This window comes from Panthera onca, chromosome E2, assembly GCF_046562875.1.
Source record: "Panthera onca isolate mPanOnc1 chromosome E2, mPanOnc1 haplotype 2, whole genome shotgun sequence".
NCBI classification, from domain to species: domain Eukaryota; kingdom Metazoa; phylum Chordata; class Mammalia; order Carnivora; family Felidae; genus Panthera; species Panthera onca.
The window spans coordinates 20,147,051-20,164,106 of record NC_138353.1 but is presented as its reverse complement, the minus strand read 5'-3'; the positions used below and the strand labels follow the sequence as shown (position 1 = coordinate 20,164,106).

Sequence of the window (17,056 nt, the reverse complement as noted above, 5' to 3'; positions counted from 1 at the left end):
GAAACTAGACCACTTTCTCACACCATTCACAAAAACAAACTCAAAATGGATAAAGGACCTGAATGTGAGACAGGAAACCATCAAAGCCCTAGAGGAGAAAGCAGGAAAAACCTTCTCTGACCTCAGCCGCAGCAATTTTTTACTTGACACATCCCCAAAGGCGAGGGAATTAAAAGCAAAAATGAACTATTGGGACCTCATGAAGATAAAAAGCTTCTGCACTGCAAAGGAAACAATCAACAAAACTAAAAGGCAACCGGCGGAATGGGAAAAGATATTTGCAAATGACATATCGGACAAAGGGCTAGTATCCAAAATCTATAAAGAGCTCACCAAACTCCACACCCAAAAAACAATCCAGTGAAGAAATGGGCAGGAAACGTGAATAGATGCTTCTCTAAAGAAGACATCCAGATGGCCAACAAGCACGTGAAAAGATGCTCAATGTTGCTCCTCATCAGGGAAATACAAATCAAAACCACACTCAGATACCACCTCACGCCAGTCAGAGTGGCTAAAATGAACAAATCAGGAGACTATAGATGCTGGTGAGGATGTGGAGAAACGGGAACCCTCTTACACTGTTGGTGGGAATGCAAACTGGTGCAGCCGCTCTGGAAAACAGTGTGGAGCTTCCTCAAAAAATTAAAAATAGACCTACCCTATGACCCAGCAATAGCACTGCTAGGAATTGACCCAAGGGATACAGGAGTGCTGATGCACAGGGGCACTTGTACCCCAATGTTTATAGCAGCACTTTCAACAGTAGCCAAATTATGGAAAGAGCCTAAAGGTCCATCAACTGATGAATAGATAAATAAATTGCGGTTTATATACACAATGGAGTACTACGTGGCAATGAGAAAGAATGAAATATGCCCTTTTGTAGCAACGTGGATAGAACTGGAGAGTGTTACACTAAGTGAAATAAGTCATACAGAGAAAGACAGATAGCATATGTTTTCATTATTATGTGGATCCTAAGAAACTTAACAGAAGACCGTGGGGGAGGGGAAGGAAAAAAAAAAAAGGCTAGAGAGGGAGGGAGCCGAAATATAAGAGACTCTTAAAAACTGAGAACAAACTGAGGGTTGATGGGGGTGGGAGGGAGGGGTGGGTGAGTGATGGGTATTGAGGAGGGCACCTGTTGGGATGAGCACTGGGTGTTGTATGGAAACCAATTTGACAATAAATTTCATATTAAAAAAAAAAGTGAGCATCTAGGAGAACTGGTCATTAGTATGTGGCGTTCTTGCCGTCTAGCTTTAGAAGTCTCATAACACCGCTTCTGTGTCATTTACAGCTCCCCACCCCCCAGGCTCATGAGAAGGGAATACAGAGCCCATCTGTCAATGGGACAGGTGTTAGTGTCACACTCTAAGAAGAGCACACGTGTTGGGGGACATGTTGTGGCCCTCTTCGAAAAATATAGTCCACCAAGTGGGGAAAGTAAATTATGTTCAATTGTTAGTAAGCCAGTAGAAGAATTATTTAAACTTTTTTTTTTATGTGATAAGGGTTGAAACAAGATTTAAAAATTTAATACCCTCAAGGTTCAGTGTAAAACCCTATTCTATAATAATTTCATGTATTAAGGTTTTATAATAGTATGGTAAAAATTCTCCTTTGTGTCCTATTTTCTATTAATAGTACTTTCTAAGCTCTTTTATCACTTTTTATTTTGCAGATAAAAGTGTAAAATGTAATATGGATTCATTGAGAGGTTCACCTAAAAAAATATCTGAAATGAAACAACAGCGCATCTCTTTGAAAGATATAAATAAGGTTGTTTTTTTAAATATTCATTAGATACAAAGTTCATATAATGTTAATTTTAGAATAGTCTCCTTTGAAATCTAGGAACCAAAAATATATTTTCTAGTAAGAAATCCTTGGCTATGATAGTGATTTTTTTCAGGAAAAAATACGGTTTGTGAATTTGCTCTGTTTCTAAAGAACAAGATAACTGCAGCTTCCTTCTTGTTCCTGGCCTCGTGGCTTCTGTACAGAATTGGGTGTTTATGCTCATTTAGCAAGGGTGTGAAAACCTGAGATTACGGGACATTCTAATAGTTAAGTAAGTGTAACCCGTCCTTCCAGTTCCTTTGAGAAGACAAGTGAAGTAATTACGGGACATTTGAAATACTGAGTATCTGAAGTGCCAGCTGCTTGCTACTTGGACACTTTAATCTAGTGGTTATAGCAATGGCATAATCCCCCCAGTTTTCCAGTTCTTTGTCTCTCTGTGTCTGTGTTGCCTGAAAATTACCTGGGATGGTTGTTATGAGAGTAGTTCCCATGGAATTTTGGTTCCTTCCTTAAGACTATATATCTTGGGGCGCCTGGGTGGCTCAGTCGGTTGAGCGTCCGACTTCGGCTCAGGTCATGATCTCACAGTCTGTGAGTTCGAGCCCTGCATCGGGTTCCGTGCTGACAGCTCGGAGCCTGGAGCCTGTTTCGGATGCTGTGTCTCCCTCTCTCTCTGACCCTCCCCCGTTCATGCTCTGTCTCTCTCTGTCTCAAAAATAAATAAACGTTAAAAAAAAAACTAAAAAATTGTTTTTAAAAAAAAGAATATATATCTTGCTTGCATACATATTCTTTTCTTTACAGTGTGCTGAATCTTCAGCGTACTGGCCAACAAAGAGGGGAATAACCATATACGCTGAGCCAGATACACCGGCAGCAAGGTATGATTTGAAAATTCAGTGTAATTGGATAGATACATAAGTGTAATACTGTCTTACACAGTGTTCTGTAAGATTGATGATAGGAAAGGAGCCAATTTCAATAAAGACTGGCCCTGGAAGTTTTGATTTACCTTTGTAGTTACTATCAGTGCTTTTCACTCTTTGTGTGGATCCAGATTTCCATCTGGCATCATTTGCCTTTTCCCTGAAGGGCCTCCTTCACTATGATCTTGTATTGTGAGTCTGCTGATAATGAATTCTTCTCAGCCTTTGTATGTCTGGAAAAATTATTTCAGCTTTGGTTTTGAAAAAAAGTATTTTTGCTAGGTATAGATTCTAGGTTGACAAATTTCCCCCCCTGTATTTTAAAGATATTGCTGTACTCTCTGCTTGCCACATCGTTCCCGTTGCAAATCCTCCTGTCACCTTTTTCGTCGTTCCTCTGTTTGCAACACGTCTTTTTCCTTTGACTGCTTTTGAGATTTTCTGTTTCTGGTTTGAGCAATTTAATTATGATGTGCATGGGTGTAGTTTCCCTCCTGTTTCTCATGTTCGGGGCTCATTGCGGTTTTTCATTTGTAAGTTTCTGTCTTTCATCAGATTCGGAGCGTGTGCGGCTGCTATTCCACAGATAGTTTTTCTGCACCCCCCCGTCTCTTTCTCCTCTCCTTTTGAGACCCTGATGAGACAAATGTCACACTTTTTGATACTGTCCAAAAGGTCCCTGAGACTCTGCTCATTTTTTTTCAACCTTTTTTTCTTGCTGTTCTTCAGGTTAATAATTCTTCTGATCTATCTTTAACTTAATTCAGTCTTCTTTTATCTCCATCCTGCTGAATTTCACCATCTGGTGAACTTTTAAATTTGATGTATTTTTCAGTTCTAAAATTTTCATTTGAAATTTTTTTATAGTTTATATTTCTTTGCTGAGAACTTAAAAAGATTTTAATAATGCTTATTTATTTTTGAGAGAGAGAGAGACAGAGACAGAGACAGAATGCGAGCAGGGGAGGGGCAGAGAGAGAGGGAGACACAGAATCCGAAGCAGGCTCCAGGCTCAGAGCTGTCAGCACAGAGCCCGACATGGGGCTTGAACTCATAGACAGTGAGATCATGACCTGAGCCAAAGTCAGATGCTTAACTGCCTGAGCCATCCAGGCACCTCCCCCCTGCATTTTTTAAATATATTTTTTAAAGTCTTTGCTGATAACTTTTATCGTTCCACTTAGGAGTGCTCACCCCTCCTTCTCTTATGGACCATGGTTATAATAGTATATGACAATTCCCATTTCTGAGCCATCTTGGGGGTCATACCTACTGATAATCTTTTCCCTTGACAATTGATCTGGTTTTCCTGATTCTTTGTGTATTGTGTACTCTGTTCTGGATATTTTAAATATTGTAGTGTGAGACTGATTTCTTTTTAAATCCTCTGGAGAATGTTGACCTTGTTGTTTTTGTTGTTTATTTTAGCAGGAAGTCAGCAACTCCCTTTGTTCAGGCCACAGATTCTGTCTCAGTTTCTGTGGGTGGTGACTGCTACTCTGTTTTCCATCTGTTCTGAATATGCTCAACTTGGGGCAAGCCCAGCTCATGTTGGGTCATAAATAGAAATGGGGAATGCCCTCCCTCTGGTACACTCTCTCTTTTTTCCGGGATTTTCCTCACATTCACCATTTTCTAGATGCTCTAGAGGCCCTGTCCCCGGGCCTCTGTCCAGGTAGATTGCTTTTCGTGGAGAAATGGCCATGCAGTTCTGTGTGTTTAAGGCCACTTATGGGGCAAAACAGCAGCAGAAACAGGAGAGGAAAAAGATGAAGGTTTCCCCTGCATCTTTGGACTACAGGTCCTGTTTCCCAGGTCCTCTAGAGGAAGTGGGAGGGGGTTTCCCCCGGGGTTTTGGGTACTGGTGCTGCCTCTGCTACTGCAGCTGTCTGATTGGAACCGGCCTTGGGACAGGGTTGGGAGAGAAAAAGGGACAAGAGAAAATCAGTTGTGATTACCCTGTCTGGCGAATGGCTCCTTCTCTGGCTTAAAATAGAAGGTTTCTCTCAGTGTTTGGTGTTGACATCCACTGTGCTATTCCGCATCTCAGGCCAGCCTTGGGCCAGCGCCAGGAGATGGGAAGGTAAAAGCCCAGGGAGCTCTCCATGATTTTGGTGGTTTGCACGTTTTGACTTCTCTCCCCTGTGATTCTGTACTTCCTGTGGAGTTCCTGGCCTGTGGAGACACAGGCTGTGTGCCAGTGGGGCTTCATCCTTAGACGATGCTTAGGGCTAAGCAGCAGTTTGGACAGAAATAAATCTATGTATGTGGAGCAACTCACTCCTCAGTGCTCCTTGGTGAGTTTTCTCCCTGAAAAGAAAGGCGTTTTCAGGATGGGGTTAATGGGCTCAGAGACTCTAATGAATGTTTTTTGGTTTCTAGCACTTTATGTCAGAAGCCAAGTAAGAAGCCACTCAGGTTGGCCGAGAAGAAAGAACACAATGAGAAGAATGGCTGTGTGAAGTATGAGTTTTTTCCTTGGTCTGCACTTTTTATCGAAGCAATTGTAATGCAATTATAAGCAGGAGGAATTTACGTATAATTTTATTATTGAAACCTGTGATCCCACTTAGAAAATATACATGCACTGTCTGCATGTGTAACTAACTTTGAAGGTTTTTTTTTTTTTTTTGCCTCCCCTTCCTCGTCCTCTTGATGAAGTAAACTGTTTTAAGAAACAAATCCGATACGGTTGATCTTTGGGGCCGTCGATTTTATATGGATTAATGTTTGCTTTCTTCCCACTTCTCTGCGGTAAAGAGGCCTTCCACCTGCCGGAGAAGCTACTCTTTTGCAGCATGGAACTGAGTTTTTGTGGGGTTTTTTGTCTTGCCAGATTCCCAGAGTATTCACCAAGTTAATAATAGAGTTGTGACTTCATTTTATACTTATTTACTCCACAAAACGTTTTCCTACCCGTTTTTACGGTTTCTCACCACCCCAGCCTGAAAACACCCTTATATTCCAAGTAACTGGCTGCTCTGAAGCCACCAGAGTGACAAGGAATTTACGACCGTTCAGAAGTGGGTCGGGCGCACTGTATCCACTGATTGGCCTGGGATGCCTGGGGAGAGGGTGTTGACTGTGCCCGCCTCCCAGAGCCCACCTTGGGCCCCGTAACACCCTCTCACCCAGCAGGAGCGCCCCACACAGCTCTGGGTCCGGGGCCTCCAAAGGCTGCCCCGGGGCCCACAGATGTGGGGGTGGCTGTTAGTGCCCCTGTGTTGGTGTCCTGAAAGCCATGGGCATCCCTCCACCCTGATACCTGCAAGCCATGGGTCGCACGTGGTGGTTTTCCCTGGGACAGGAGACCTTGAATTATCCGTGCTGCTCATTCCTTTGATTACATTAAATTGTAGTTAATAAATTAACCCTGAGATACTCTGTTGCCTTTAATTTTTGTATTGGAAGGTTGTATCTTCTCTTGGGCTAAATGCCCTTTACTTAGAACTCATTGATTAGACCTGTCAGTTATTCTGACAGTTCCTCCGTGTTCCAGGGAAACTTAAAGTGGTTTAAGATCACAGCAAAGAAGGGAGGAGGCAGCAGCAACAGGAGGTGACCTAGTGATCATGCAGTCTTTCTCCTTGTTCAGAACAAGTGCCCCTGGGATTGGTGACACTGTCCGTAGTCTGGGGGTCGGAGTTCGGGGGCAAGCACGGTACCGGCATGGCCTCTGTAGCCTTTGTATCACAATAAACAGGGAAAAACAGGATAAGCAGTAATTTCACAGCTATGCCTTGGGATATACAAGTGACCCTTGAACAGACACGGGGTTAGGAGTGTCAACCACCCACACGGTTCAAAGTCTGTGTATAACTTTTGACTCCCCCAAACTCAACTGCACATAGCCTACTGTTGACCAGAAGCCTTACTGATAACACAGCCAGTTAACACATGTTTATTTGTAGGTTATCTGTGTTATATACTGTATTCTTACAGTAATGTAAAGCTAGAGAAAAGAAAATGTTAAAATCATCAGAGAAAATGCATTCTCATTAATGTACTGTAAGTAGTCCACGTAGAAGAGGATGTGCACAGTTCAAACCCAGGTTGCTTGGGGGCCAACTATATATTTCATTTTACTTCCGTCAAGGAAGATTTAAAATTGTAAGTCAGTCGAGGAAATAATAAATATAAATAAATATAAATATAAGTAAGTCAGTTGAGGAAATATAAATAAAACTTCTTTTCTTCAAATTGTCCTTTTAACTATTTTATAGATTACTGCAGTTTTTAAATCCTGATCCTTTGAGAACTGATGGAATCTCTGATCTTCAGAAGGTATTACAACCCTAAAAAAAAATTAAAAATCAAAACCAACTGTTTACTCTTTAAATCCCTCTCCTTCCTCGTCTGGATTTGAGACTAGAAGAGAAACCCCTTTAGGTGGGGGACTCTACCTGAGAACATCCCTTTAGAAATTCTCCAGTGAGTTACTACTGTTTCAGACGAATTGTTCCTTTTTTCATTTTAATTTAATTTTAATTTTGGGTTTTGATAAGCACATGTACCTAGGCTTTGACATTGCAGTCAGACCCTGGCATCTCCCTCCTTCCCGTAAAGTGGTTGACCTCGTGTGCCGGGGTGGGGCATCTAATGGGCTGCTGTCTTAGCTGCAGAAGCTTCGGTCGGGGTCCCCACAGCCGTTTGCTGTGCTCCGGAACAAGATCGAGCCTTGCTTGTCGGTTGACACGTCGCCACTTTCGGCTGACCTGAAAAAGGTAAAAATGCTCCTGAAGCCGCACTCACAAAGGAATACTGACCTGTTCTAACACAGGAGGATTTTTAATAAACAGTTCCAAGGCTGCACTTGTATAATTTCTTTGCTTTTGAAATTCTCTCTTGAGCTTTTCTTTTTTATTACTGATGTCTCATTTATTCTATTTTTTTTTTTTTTACATTTATTTATTTTTGAGAGACAGAGCCAGAGCGCGAGCAGGGGCGGGGCAGAGAGAGAAGGAGACACAGAATCTGAAGCAGCCTCCAGGCTTTGAGCTGTCAGCACAGAGCCCGACACGGGCTCAAACTCACGAACTGTGAGATCATGACCTGAGCCGAAGTCGGACGCTCAACCAACTGAGCCACCCAGGCACCCCTCAGTTATTCTGAAGTTCAGGTTACCTTCTTATGAGTGAAGAATTCTTTTGTGGAGAAACCACTGTATAAGTCTTACTGCTTTTCTGAAATAAGTTTTCAAATGTGTCTCTGCAAAGGTGCTTAAAAGGGCAAGTTGCCAGGGCAGTTACAAGATTACTTCCAAGTGCTCTTTTCAGAATTATTGTAGAGACCTGCCATTGATCGTATGTGTTTATGTATTTTCTTCTGGATTCAAAAAAAAAGAAGAAGGAAAACAAGCTAAAACCGGGAGGAGGAACTAAATAGGAGTGAAGCCTTTAGTGGCCTAGGGATTTCCACAGGCTTCCAAAAGATGGAGAACGGGCAGCGGAGTGTGGCTGACTAGCAGAGGAAGGAGCGAAGTGGGGGGTACTGAACTTCCCTCTTCCGCTTCCTGAGAATCCCCAGCCAGCCTCTCAGCAGGGAGCTTGGACGATCTAGAAGTGCCCTTCAGATGATGCTGTTTGGAATTCTTCCAGTAAAACTGCCTTCTTACTGCCCTGGCTTCCTGCAGGGCTATGATGCTCCTGGGAGCGAGCTCTGCCCGGCCCATGTGTCTTCAGTCAGCTTTTAGTGCTCCTACTCCGTGCAAACACACATCCAGGATCCGTGGGCATTTGAAGAAAGCTCCCGCCTAAAAACAAAATGCTTTTTTTTGAAAAGACCAAAAGGAACTCTGAAGGAAACAAACTGTAGGCAGTCAAGAAAATGTTACGGGGTGCCTGGGTAGCTCAGTCTGTTAAGTGTCCGGCTTCGGCTCAGGTCATGATCTTGCCATTCTAGAGTTGGAGCCCCGCGTCGGGCTCTGTGCTGACAGCTCAGAGCTTGGAGCCTGTTTCCGATTCTGTGTCTCCCTCTCTCTCTCTGCCCCTCCCTCACTCGCGCTCTGTCTCTCTCTAAAAAATACAGAAACATTAAAAAATTTAAAACAAACTTTGTAAGTGAAGGTGGTGTACTCAAGATTATTAGGAGGAGGAGGAGAAGCCATGTCGTTGCTCTGACAAGCTCCAAGCACCTGGTCAGTCCATGGAATGCCTGTTCGAACCTTTTGATTTGGAGCCCAGGAAAGCAAGTGCCTCATGGCAGGAGTTTGGTGCTGAGAAAAGATTCAGGGGGACTTGTCAAGTTAGGCGTTAGAAAATACCAGATTGAGCAAACGTATAGTGGCTGTTGGGGGTGAAGTGAGCAAAGAGATGGGAGTTTTTGTGGTCTGTGCTTTATTTGTGGGGTTTCGGTTGTTGGTGTTTTGTAGGCTCTCCAAAGAAACAAGTTTCCGGGACCTAGCCACACTGAATCCTACTCTTGGCCTCCCATAGCGAGGGGCTGTGACGTGGTGGTCATTTCTCACTGCGGAAATGACCCTCTGCTGTACCTTCCGCCACTCCTTACGATTCTGCAAACGGGGGGCTGCTACAAGTCTTTACCAAGCAGAAATGGAGTAAGTTGGAGACAATTTTGTTTCACGGTAAAATGGCTTAAAAATTTATTTTTAAAGTTTTAAGTTTAACCTAACCTTTGGTGAAGTTTGCATTACATTACTCATTTGATTTCCATGAGAGGACAGGGACTTATCAGAGTCATTGACTCTGACAGTGAGTCTCACCTTGAAGTCCCATGATGGCCATTGGCTGCCAAGAGATTTCTGGCTTTTAGGGATGGATGTATAGCTTATAAACTTACTTCACTGATTAAATTCCTCTAACTGTCATGGTAACTGTGTGAGATGGGCCATGTATGGTTTTCACCACTTCATGGATGAGAAAATTAGCCTCATGAAAAGTTACTGGTACAGATGCTGAACAGCTGAGAAGTTGACAAGAAATGGGATTAGAGTTTAGGTTTTCCTGTCATCTCGTCCCATATTCTTTTAATTATTTCTGAACACCCCCCCGCTGTTGTGTAATCTTTTGTTTTCCTGTATGCAGGAATCCGCAGGTGGTGGAAAGGAGAGAAATGGGGTGTGGGCATAGGGGATGGTGGGGTAGTGATACCTGCTCTCGGGGTCTGGGTGGTCAGGGGGACTCTGGCACGGAGCACCTCTGTCTCAGACCCGTCTCAGAGGCTGTGCTATGGATGGTTCCGTTACTCAGCAGAATGGTGAAAACTGGCAGTAAGAAAGGACCAGTTGTGCTTAGAAGAGATGCTCATTTTTCTGATTCTGCCATGTCATGTCATTTTAATGGTTTCCTTTTCTGTACTAAGTTATTATGTGTTGGTTTAAACATCTACATCCCTCAGTTAGTGGTTGACCCCTATGGACGAGATGTTGATTGTTCTCGAATAGAACCCTGGCTGGTCAGAAATTATGTCCGGGTCTTGCCTCTCATTCCTTCTGCTTTTTCCACGTCTCCATGGCCAGCCTGCTTTCACACCTGCCGCCCGGAAGCTGGCCCCCACTGGATCTACATAAAGGAAAGGGGAGAATTGTTCTTGTCTTCGGCAAATTGACACCGTATATCCAGGAGGGTGTTGGGCAGGCGGTGCACCTTCAGGAGAGAACTATGGGATGGTGGAGGTCAGGGGTCACACGCTGCTGTAGCAAACTTAATACCCTAAGGAAGAGATGTTAACCTTTTCAAGGCCCCCTTCAGGGGGCAGTTAGTTCCCTGGTACTTAGGAGCAGGAGCTCTGGGGCCAGACTGCCTGGGTTCAGATCCTATTGCTACCACGTATTAGCTGTGCAGCCTTGGACAACTAACTTTACCTCTCTGTGCCTCAGACTCCTCATCTGAGAAATGAGGTAATAGTAGGTCCTACCCTGTAAGTGTTTTAAAGAAAAAACGAAACTTGTGACATGCTTAGTGTAAGCCCTAGGAAAATCTGAGTCAATGTGTCTAAATCTGTTTTAATCATATCTTTTCTGACCTACATGACAATGGAGAGAGCAAAAAAATTTACGTATTGCTTACTTTGTAGAAAGAGATGTTCTGCATGCTGTGCATATACTCTGTTCAATTCCTAACTTCTGTCCAAGATTATGTGAATTTGTTTGTCTTCGCAGCCTCTGGCAGTCATCGTGTGCCCTGGGTGGAAAAAGGCCCAGTTTATTTTTGAATTACTGGGGGACTATGGCATGTCCCCCAGGCCTCTTCACCCAGTGCTGTTAACAATCGGACTCCACAAAGATGAAGCCAAAAACATGAAGCTTCCAAGGGCCTGTAAGCATCCTCTTCAAGCTGTTTGGTTTTCCCTGCAGAGCACAGCGGAGCCCTGCCAGGCAGGCGTGTGTGATGATGCAGCCACAGTCATCACCGGTCCAGACCGCACTGTGGGTTACGGGTGGGCCTGGTGGGCGAAGGCGCTCTTGGCTTACAGCCGTTTCACTGAAAAATGACATGATTTCATTCACTTATCAACTGTTTATCGACTATCTCCTGTTAGATGTTGACTAAACTCCCACCCCCTGCCCTCGAGGAGCACGAAACCTGGTGGGTGCCCAGGTATTTAACTAGATGCAGACAGGTGTTTGCCTGGACGGGCGGGCCGCACCCACGTGAGCAAGAAAACCCAAGGTTTTGTGTCCTTAGACGGCAGTTCTACAAAGCGTGTGGCATCTTAGCAAAGGAAATGTGGGAAAAACCTGTGAAAAATCTGAAGTGTTAATCTTTCTTAAACGTAGGTGATATAATTGTGACGACACCGCACAGCCTCCTGAGACTTCTCCAGTATCAGAGCTTGTTATTTCTCAGACTCTGTCACCTCATTTTGGATGAGGTGGAAGTATTATTCTTTGAAGCTAACGAAGAAGTAAGTACGGTGTCCATCGAGACGTCATTATCACTTGGAAATAGATATATATATGATGAAAGTCTCACCTGCTTTTAGGAATCTGGAAAAGCATCTAGTTGGGGAGGAAGCCAGTTCATCTAAAAAAGTTTTCCCTTTAGAACTTTGATCACTGTGAAGAAAGAAAATTTGTCTGAAATTGTCTTCCCACATTTTAAAATTCTCTTTGAAGAGCAAAAATTCTTTTCCAGAGAGGGTTTTCTAAAATACTGATATTTTTGCGATTATGGAAGCAATACGTTTTATTTTAGAAAATTTGGGATGCAGAGAAGAGTACTTGAAAAACCCCAGCGTCCGTAGTCGGACACTCAGAGCAATGACTCTTATTGTTTTGGAGTAATTCCTGTGTCAGTACATACAACTAACAACATCAGGCCTTATTTTATGGCTAGTTTATAACTTGCATTTTCTAGTAAGCAGCATCATGAGTATTATTAGTAATTATTCTACCGCACGATTGTTCACTGGACATAGGGAGTCCTGTGGGTGTAACATAATTTTTTAAATGGTCTTATTTTTGGACATTTGGCAGTGTGTGTGTGTGTGTCTAAAGAACATACATCTTTCCTGCGTGTTTCCCTTAGGATAAATTCCTAGGAAGGGGATTAATGGATCAAAGACTCTGAATTCTTATAAGAAGGCATTTCTGGGGCACAGCATAACACGATGACCACAGGCATTTCATTTGGGAGCAAGGACACCCCCAGGTTCAAGTCTGAGCTTTGTTACTTGCTGACTGTATGGCCTGTGCAGGGTTTCTGAATGCCTCTAAAGCCTCAGTTCTTATTTGCAAAACTAATATCCAGAATACTGCATCATATAGTTGCCTTTCTGAAAGCAGAGACTGATTTATGCTCCCATGGACAATGCACCACCACACCGCATGCCCTGCGGCCCCCGGCAGTGGTCCGGCTTGGTCCGGCTTTCATTTCCAGTCTCCTCGTCACATATGGTGTCTCGTGAGCATAATCTGTACTTCCTGGCTGACTTGTATACCGGCCACTCCTAGTGTTCTTCTGTGAACTGCTTGTTCATTTTCTCTGCTTATTTTCTGTCGGCAGGATCACCTTTTTCTAGTCCATTCGTAGAACTTTTTTTGTAAGGATATTAATTCTTGGTTGCATATGTCACACGCATTTTACCCAGATACCGTTTGTGTTTTGATTTTGTTTATACTTAACATTCTCCCCTTTGTAGTTTTCTTCTTTTCTTTGGAAGGGCCTTCTCCACTCTGAGAACAGAAAGTGTGCAATTCTTTACCACTTATGTTCCTGTCAACCAACTATTATTCCCTTTTGAAATAAAAATGAAATTAATTATACTCACTTTTTTAGATGTTCGCTATATTAGATAACTTTAAAAAAAACATTGACGTTGAAGAAAGGGAATCTGCACCACATCAGATTGTTGCTGTTGGAGTTCATTGGAGCAGACATATAGAACAGTTGATGAAAGAGTTCATGAATGACCCCTACGTTGTGGTCACAGCCATGGAAGAGGCTGCTCTCTATGGCAGCGTCCAGCAGGTGCGGGCTCGTGGGCGTGGGGTGAGGGCGGTCAAGGGCTGAGGAACACAAGCAGGTAGCCTCCATTTCATGGCTTAATAAAGTAAAATTTTGCAGCTTTCATCTACACGAGTCTATAATCGTGTATTTAGATTTATATTGTCGTTCTATACGTTCTTTTCTGTTAAAATCCTAACTTAGCGATGAAAAGTGAAGCTGGGGCACCTGGAATGTGTTTAAAACCACACTGTTTCTGCCTTTCGTTACCAGGTAGTGCACCTTTGCCTGGAATGTGAAAAAACCTCTACTTTACTCCAGACTCTAGATTTCATTCCAAGTCAAGCACAAAAGACCTTGATCTTCACCAGTTCTGTAGCTGAAACAGAAATCGTGTGTAAGGTGAGCCTTCCACACATAAAATGTCTATATTTTTTGTTTGAACCATGATTGAATCTCAAAATCATCAGAGAATTACCAGGTAGTTAAATATTTGCCAGGGGAATAAAACTGGACAAGTTTATCAGAGGAGGAGGTGGCTGGTGCTGCAGAGAATAGACAGCAGTGAGAAAGGACAGTGGTGGGGGGGGGGGTGGTGCTGGGGGTGGCCTGGAGGGAGGAGCTAAGTAGGTGGGACCATCCTTTCCATGGAAGCAGACATTCCCCAAGGAGGGTGCTTTGTGCTTTGTCGTTAAAAGGATCTCATTCACGAAGAAATGCCAGCGTCTTCTGTAGCCTCTGTTTAAAAAGCCAGAGACAATAACACCAAGAGATCGCATCATATGGCTAGAAAAGCCAAATAAATTGTCTACAGATTTATTTAATTAATCTAATTCTACATAAATTAATACTAAATGTGTAAATGAAGCCAAATACAAATTAAAATACAAGAATCAGTATATCCGCCTTTCAGCAATGATGAACTGGAGGTCTTGTGAAAAGATGTGACATGTGTTGGCACATAAATTTTGGTGTGTGTGTATACATGTATATCCATGTGTATAAATACACACATCTATATATGCGCGCGTTACTTAAAAGGAAGGAAAATGGTTTTAGCAAGATAATGTTTGTTTCACTTGAGCAAGCTTTTAGATACAAACTGTAGAATTTTGGAAATACATTTGTTTAAACTTACAATCATCTTGTTCTTACAATTAGTGGATCGATGAGATAATCCCCTCACAGATAATTTTAAATGTTTTATACTGGTAATTATTGATGGAACAGTTAACTTTAAGCTTACGTTCCTGACTGTGAACTGGCTTATTTGGTTTCATCTTTAGGTAGTAGAAAGCAGTTCAATATTTTGCTTGAAAATGCATAAAGAAACGGTTTTTAATTTAAAAAGTGTTTTAGAACAGTGGAAGAAGAAGTTAAGTTCTGGCTCTCACGTTGTATTAGGTAAGTGTTTTAATTTCTACTTCTGTTTAGAGAAGGCTGCTGAGCCAATGGGAATCATGTCTTCAGCTTATTTGAATATCTTGTCTCCAAATTTCTCATCACTTCGCAGATCTCCTGAGAATTTATTAGTAACGTCAGTCCCAAAATGAAAGTTAAACTCCACTAAGATTTTGGTGTTGAGGCAAATGCGGGGGCCCCCGGAGCACTCGTGGCAGAAGGCAGCAGCCCTTAGCGCAGACCTTGTCCCTGGGGCTGCAGGTTGAGGGCCACCATCTCCTTTGTGTGTGTGTATGCACGCCTCTGACGCAATCTATCACGGATGGTTGTGAACAATGACGTTAGAGATCTGAAAGTCAAACTGTAAGATAAGTGAAAAATAGATGGGCAGCCTAGATTTGTAATAGAAAGGGGCATTTTCCAAGCTAAAGTTAGGGAGACGACTTTTCTCTGGAATGTGATCACGGGGCTGTGACATTTGGGGGGAGGGGAGTTGGGGAAGGAGTTTGTTGGCACCTACACAGTGAAGTGCGGTAGAGACACGTGTTGAGGTACGATTACGGAATTGCTGTGTAGCATCAGTGCAGGGAGCTATGCCTCATCTGTGGTTGTCGGATCCTTGTCTCCAGCCTTAACTGACGACTGCATACCGCTCTTGACCATCACCGATGCCACGTGCGTGATTCACTTCAGCTTCCCTTCCTCACCAAAGATTTTTGGTGGGCGTCTGTATTGCATGTCTGACCATTTTCAGAGTCCAACCGAGCAGGTTTGATTAATTTTCGTTATCTCTAAATATTCCCCTGGCATTTTCTGTGCAATGAGAAATGCAGAGTCCGCGGGGTTTTATCAGTTAGACTGGGATGGACGACCTGCTTCCTTTATTCGCCCCCGATTTTAAGGGTTCTCCTGCAGAACAGGGAGATAAGAAAACCAAATCTGTCTTGCTGCTGACGGAGAGAAATGCGTGCCACGCGGTCGGGGTCCTGCGCTACCTGGAGCGAGCCGATGCCAAGATTCCCGTGGAGCTGTATGAGTTTACTGCGGGGGTTCTGGAAGCCAAAGAAGATAAGAAAGCCCGAAGGCCTCTTTGTCCGTATCTTAAGTCTTTTGGTTTTTGCAAGTAAGCCAGTCATTTGTTTAAAACCTTGAAATGTACAGTAAAGTGCACAGTGATATACTTTTACTGCTGGAAGACCTTTACATATGTACGCACAGTATACACCGCCACCCAGTCCTAGAGGTTCTCCCCCTGCTCCTTCCCAATCTGCCCTCCCCTGGAGGTAACTGCCCCTAAATATCTGTCAACATTGATTAATTTTGCTCGTTTCCCAACTTTATATAAATGGAATTGTACGCTCAGCTTACTATCTGCAACATTCATCTCTGTTCCTGTGTGTATTGGGTGGATTTATTTATCTGTTGATTTAATGGCTCGATACTCTATTGTATGAATATATCACAATGTATACATCCATTTTCCTGTTGATGGGAGAGCAGTTGTTTCCAGCTTTTGGCTATAATGTATGAAACTCCCCTGAACACTCTTGCACATGTCCCTTTGTGGAAACATGCACCCATTTCTCTTGGGTGTAGACTTTGGGATTGCTGGGTCATGGGGTGAGCGCCTGTCTAACCTTCCCAAGGTGTGTGACGGGTTCATGACCCCGTCAGCAGTGTGTGGGAGAGCAGAGTTTCTCCATATCCTCACCGACAACACGGTGTTGGCGGGGGTGGCGGTTTCCATTTGTATTTCCCTAGTAATTTATGATGTGGGACATCATATGCCCACATATGCTTGTGGGACATTTGACCATCCTTTTCTTGTGAAGTGTCTGTTCGTTTCTTTTGCCCATTAAAAAAAATGTTTGTTTATTTGGTGGGGGAGATGGGCAGAGAGAGAGAGGGAGAAAGAGAGAATCCCAAGCAGGCTCCACACTCAGTGCAGAGCCCAGCCCATGGCTTGATCCCTCAAATCACGAGATCATGACCTGAGCCGAAATCAAGAGTCCGAGGCTTAGCCAGCTAGAGCCACCCAAGCGCCCCTCTTTTGCCAATTTTTTAAATTGGGTGTTGTTCTTTTTCTTATTGCTTTGTAGGAGTAGTTTATTTATTCGACATATAACTACTTTGTCAGATATATGCCTTGAGATCTTCTCCCAGTTCATGGCTTGCCTTTTCACTGTGCTTTTAAATTTTTATTTACTACTTTTAATTAATTAACTAATTAATTAATTATGAGAGCAAGGGAGGGGCAGAGAGAACAAGGGACAGAGAGAATCCCAAGAGCCAGAGGTGGGGCTTGAACTCCCTAACCATGAGATGATGACCTCAGCCAAAATCAAGAGTCAGATATTTAACCGACTGAGCCACTCAGGTGCCCGCCTTTTCATTGTAAGTCTTTTGGTGAGCAGACCTTTTTAATTTTGATGAACTATTTCATGGTTACTATTGTTTAGTGTCCTTATGTAAGAAATATTTGCCTGTCTCTAGGTCATGAAGACATTCTTCTGT

The 17,056-nt window shown here is 43.2% G+C and overlaps 1 protein-coding gene across 1 annotated transcript in view; it reads left to right on the top strand.

The window, feature by feature from the left end:
- Positions 1–17,056, top strand: part of TDRD12 (tudor domain containing 12) — a 71,334-nt gene that overhangs the window by 29,180 nt on the left and 25,098 nt on the right. The window contains exons 9-21 of the mRNA XM_060650897.3: positions 1,688–1,785; positions 2,614–2,690; positions 5,118–5,198; positions 6,959–7,019; positions 7,352–7,459; positions 9,106–9,291; positions 10,855–11,011; positions 11,473–11,600; positions 12,974–13,165; positions 13,415–13,543; positions 14,428–14,545; positions 15,172–15,311; positions 15,445–15,665. Coding sequence (XP_060506880.3) covers positions 1,688–1,785; positions 2,614–2,690; positions 5,118–5,198; positions 6,959–7,019; positions 7,352–7,459; positions 9,106–9,291; positions 10,855–11,011; positions 11,473–11,600; positions 12,974–13,165; positions 13,415–13,543; positions 14,428–14,545; positions 15,172–15,311; positions 15,445–15,665 — 1,696 coding nt within the window. The remainder of the gene's footprint in view (positions 1–1,687; positions 1,786–2,613; positions 2,691–5,117; positions 5,199–6,958; positions 7,020–7,351; positions 7,460–9,105; positions 9,292–10,854; positions 11,012–11,472; positions 11,601–12,973; positions 13,166–13,414; positions 13,544–14,427; positions 14,546–15,171; positions 15,312–15,444; positions 15,666–17,056) is intronic.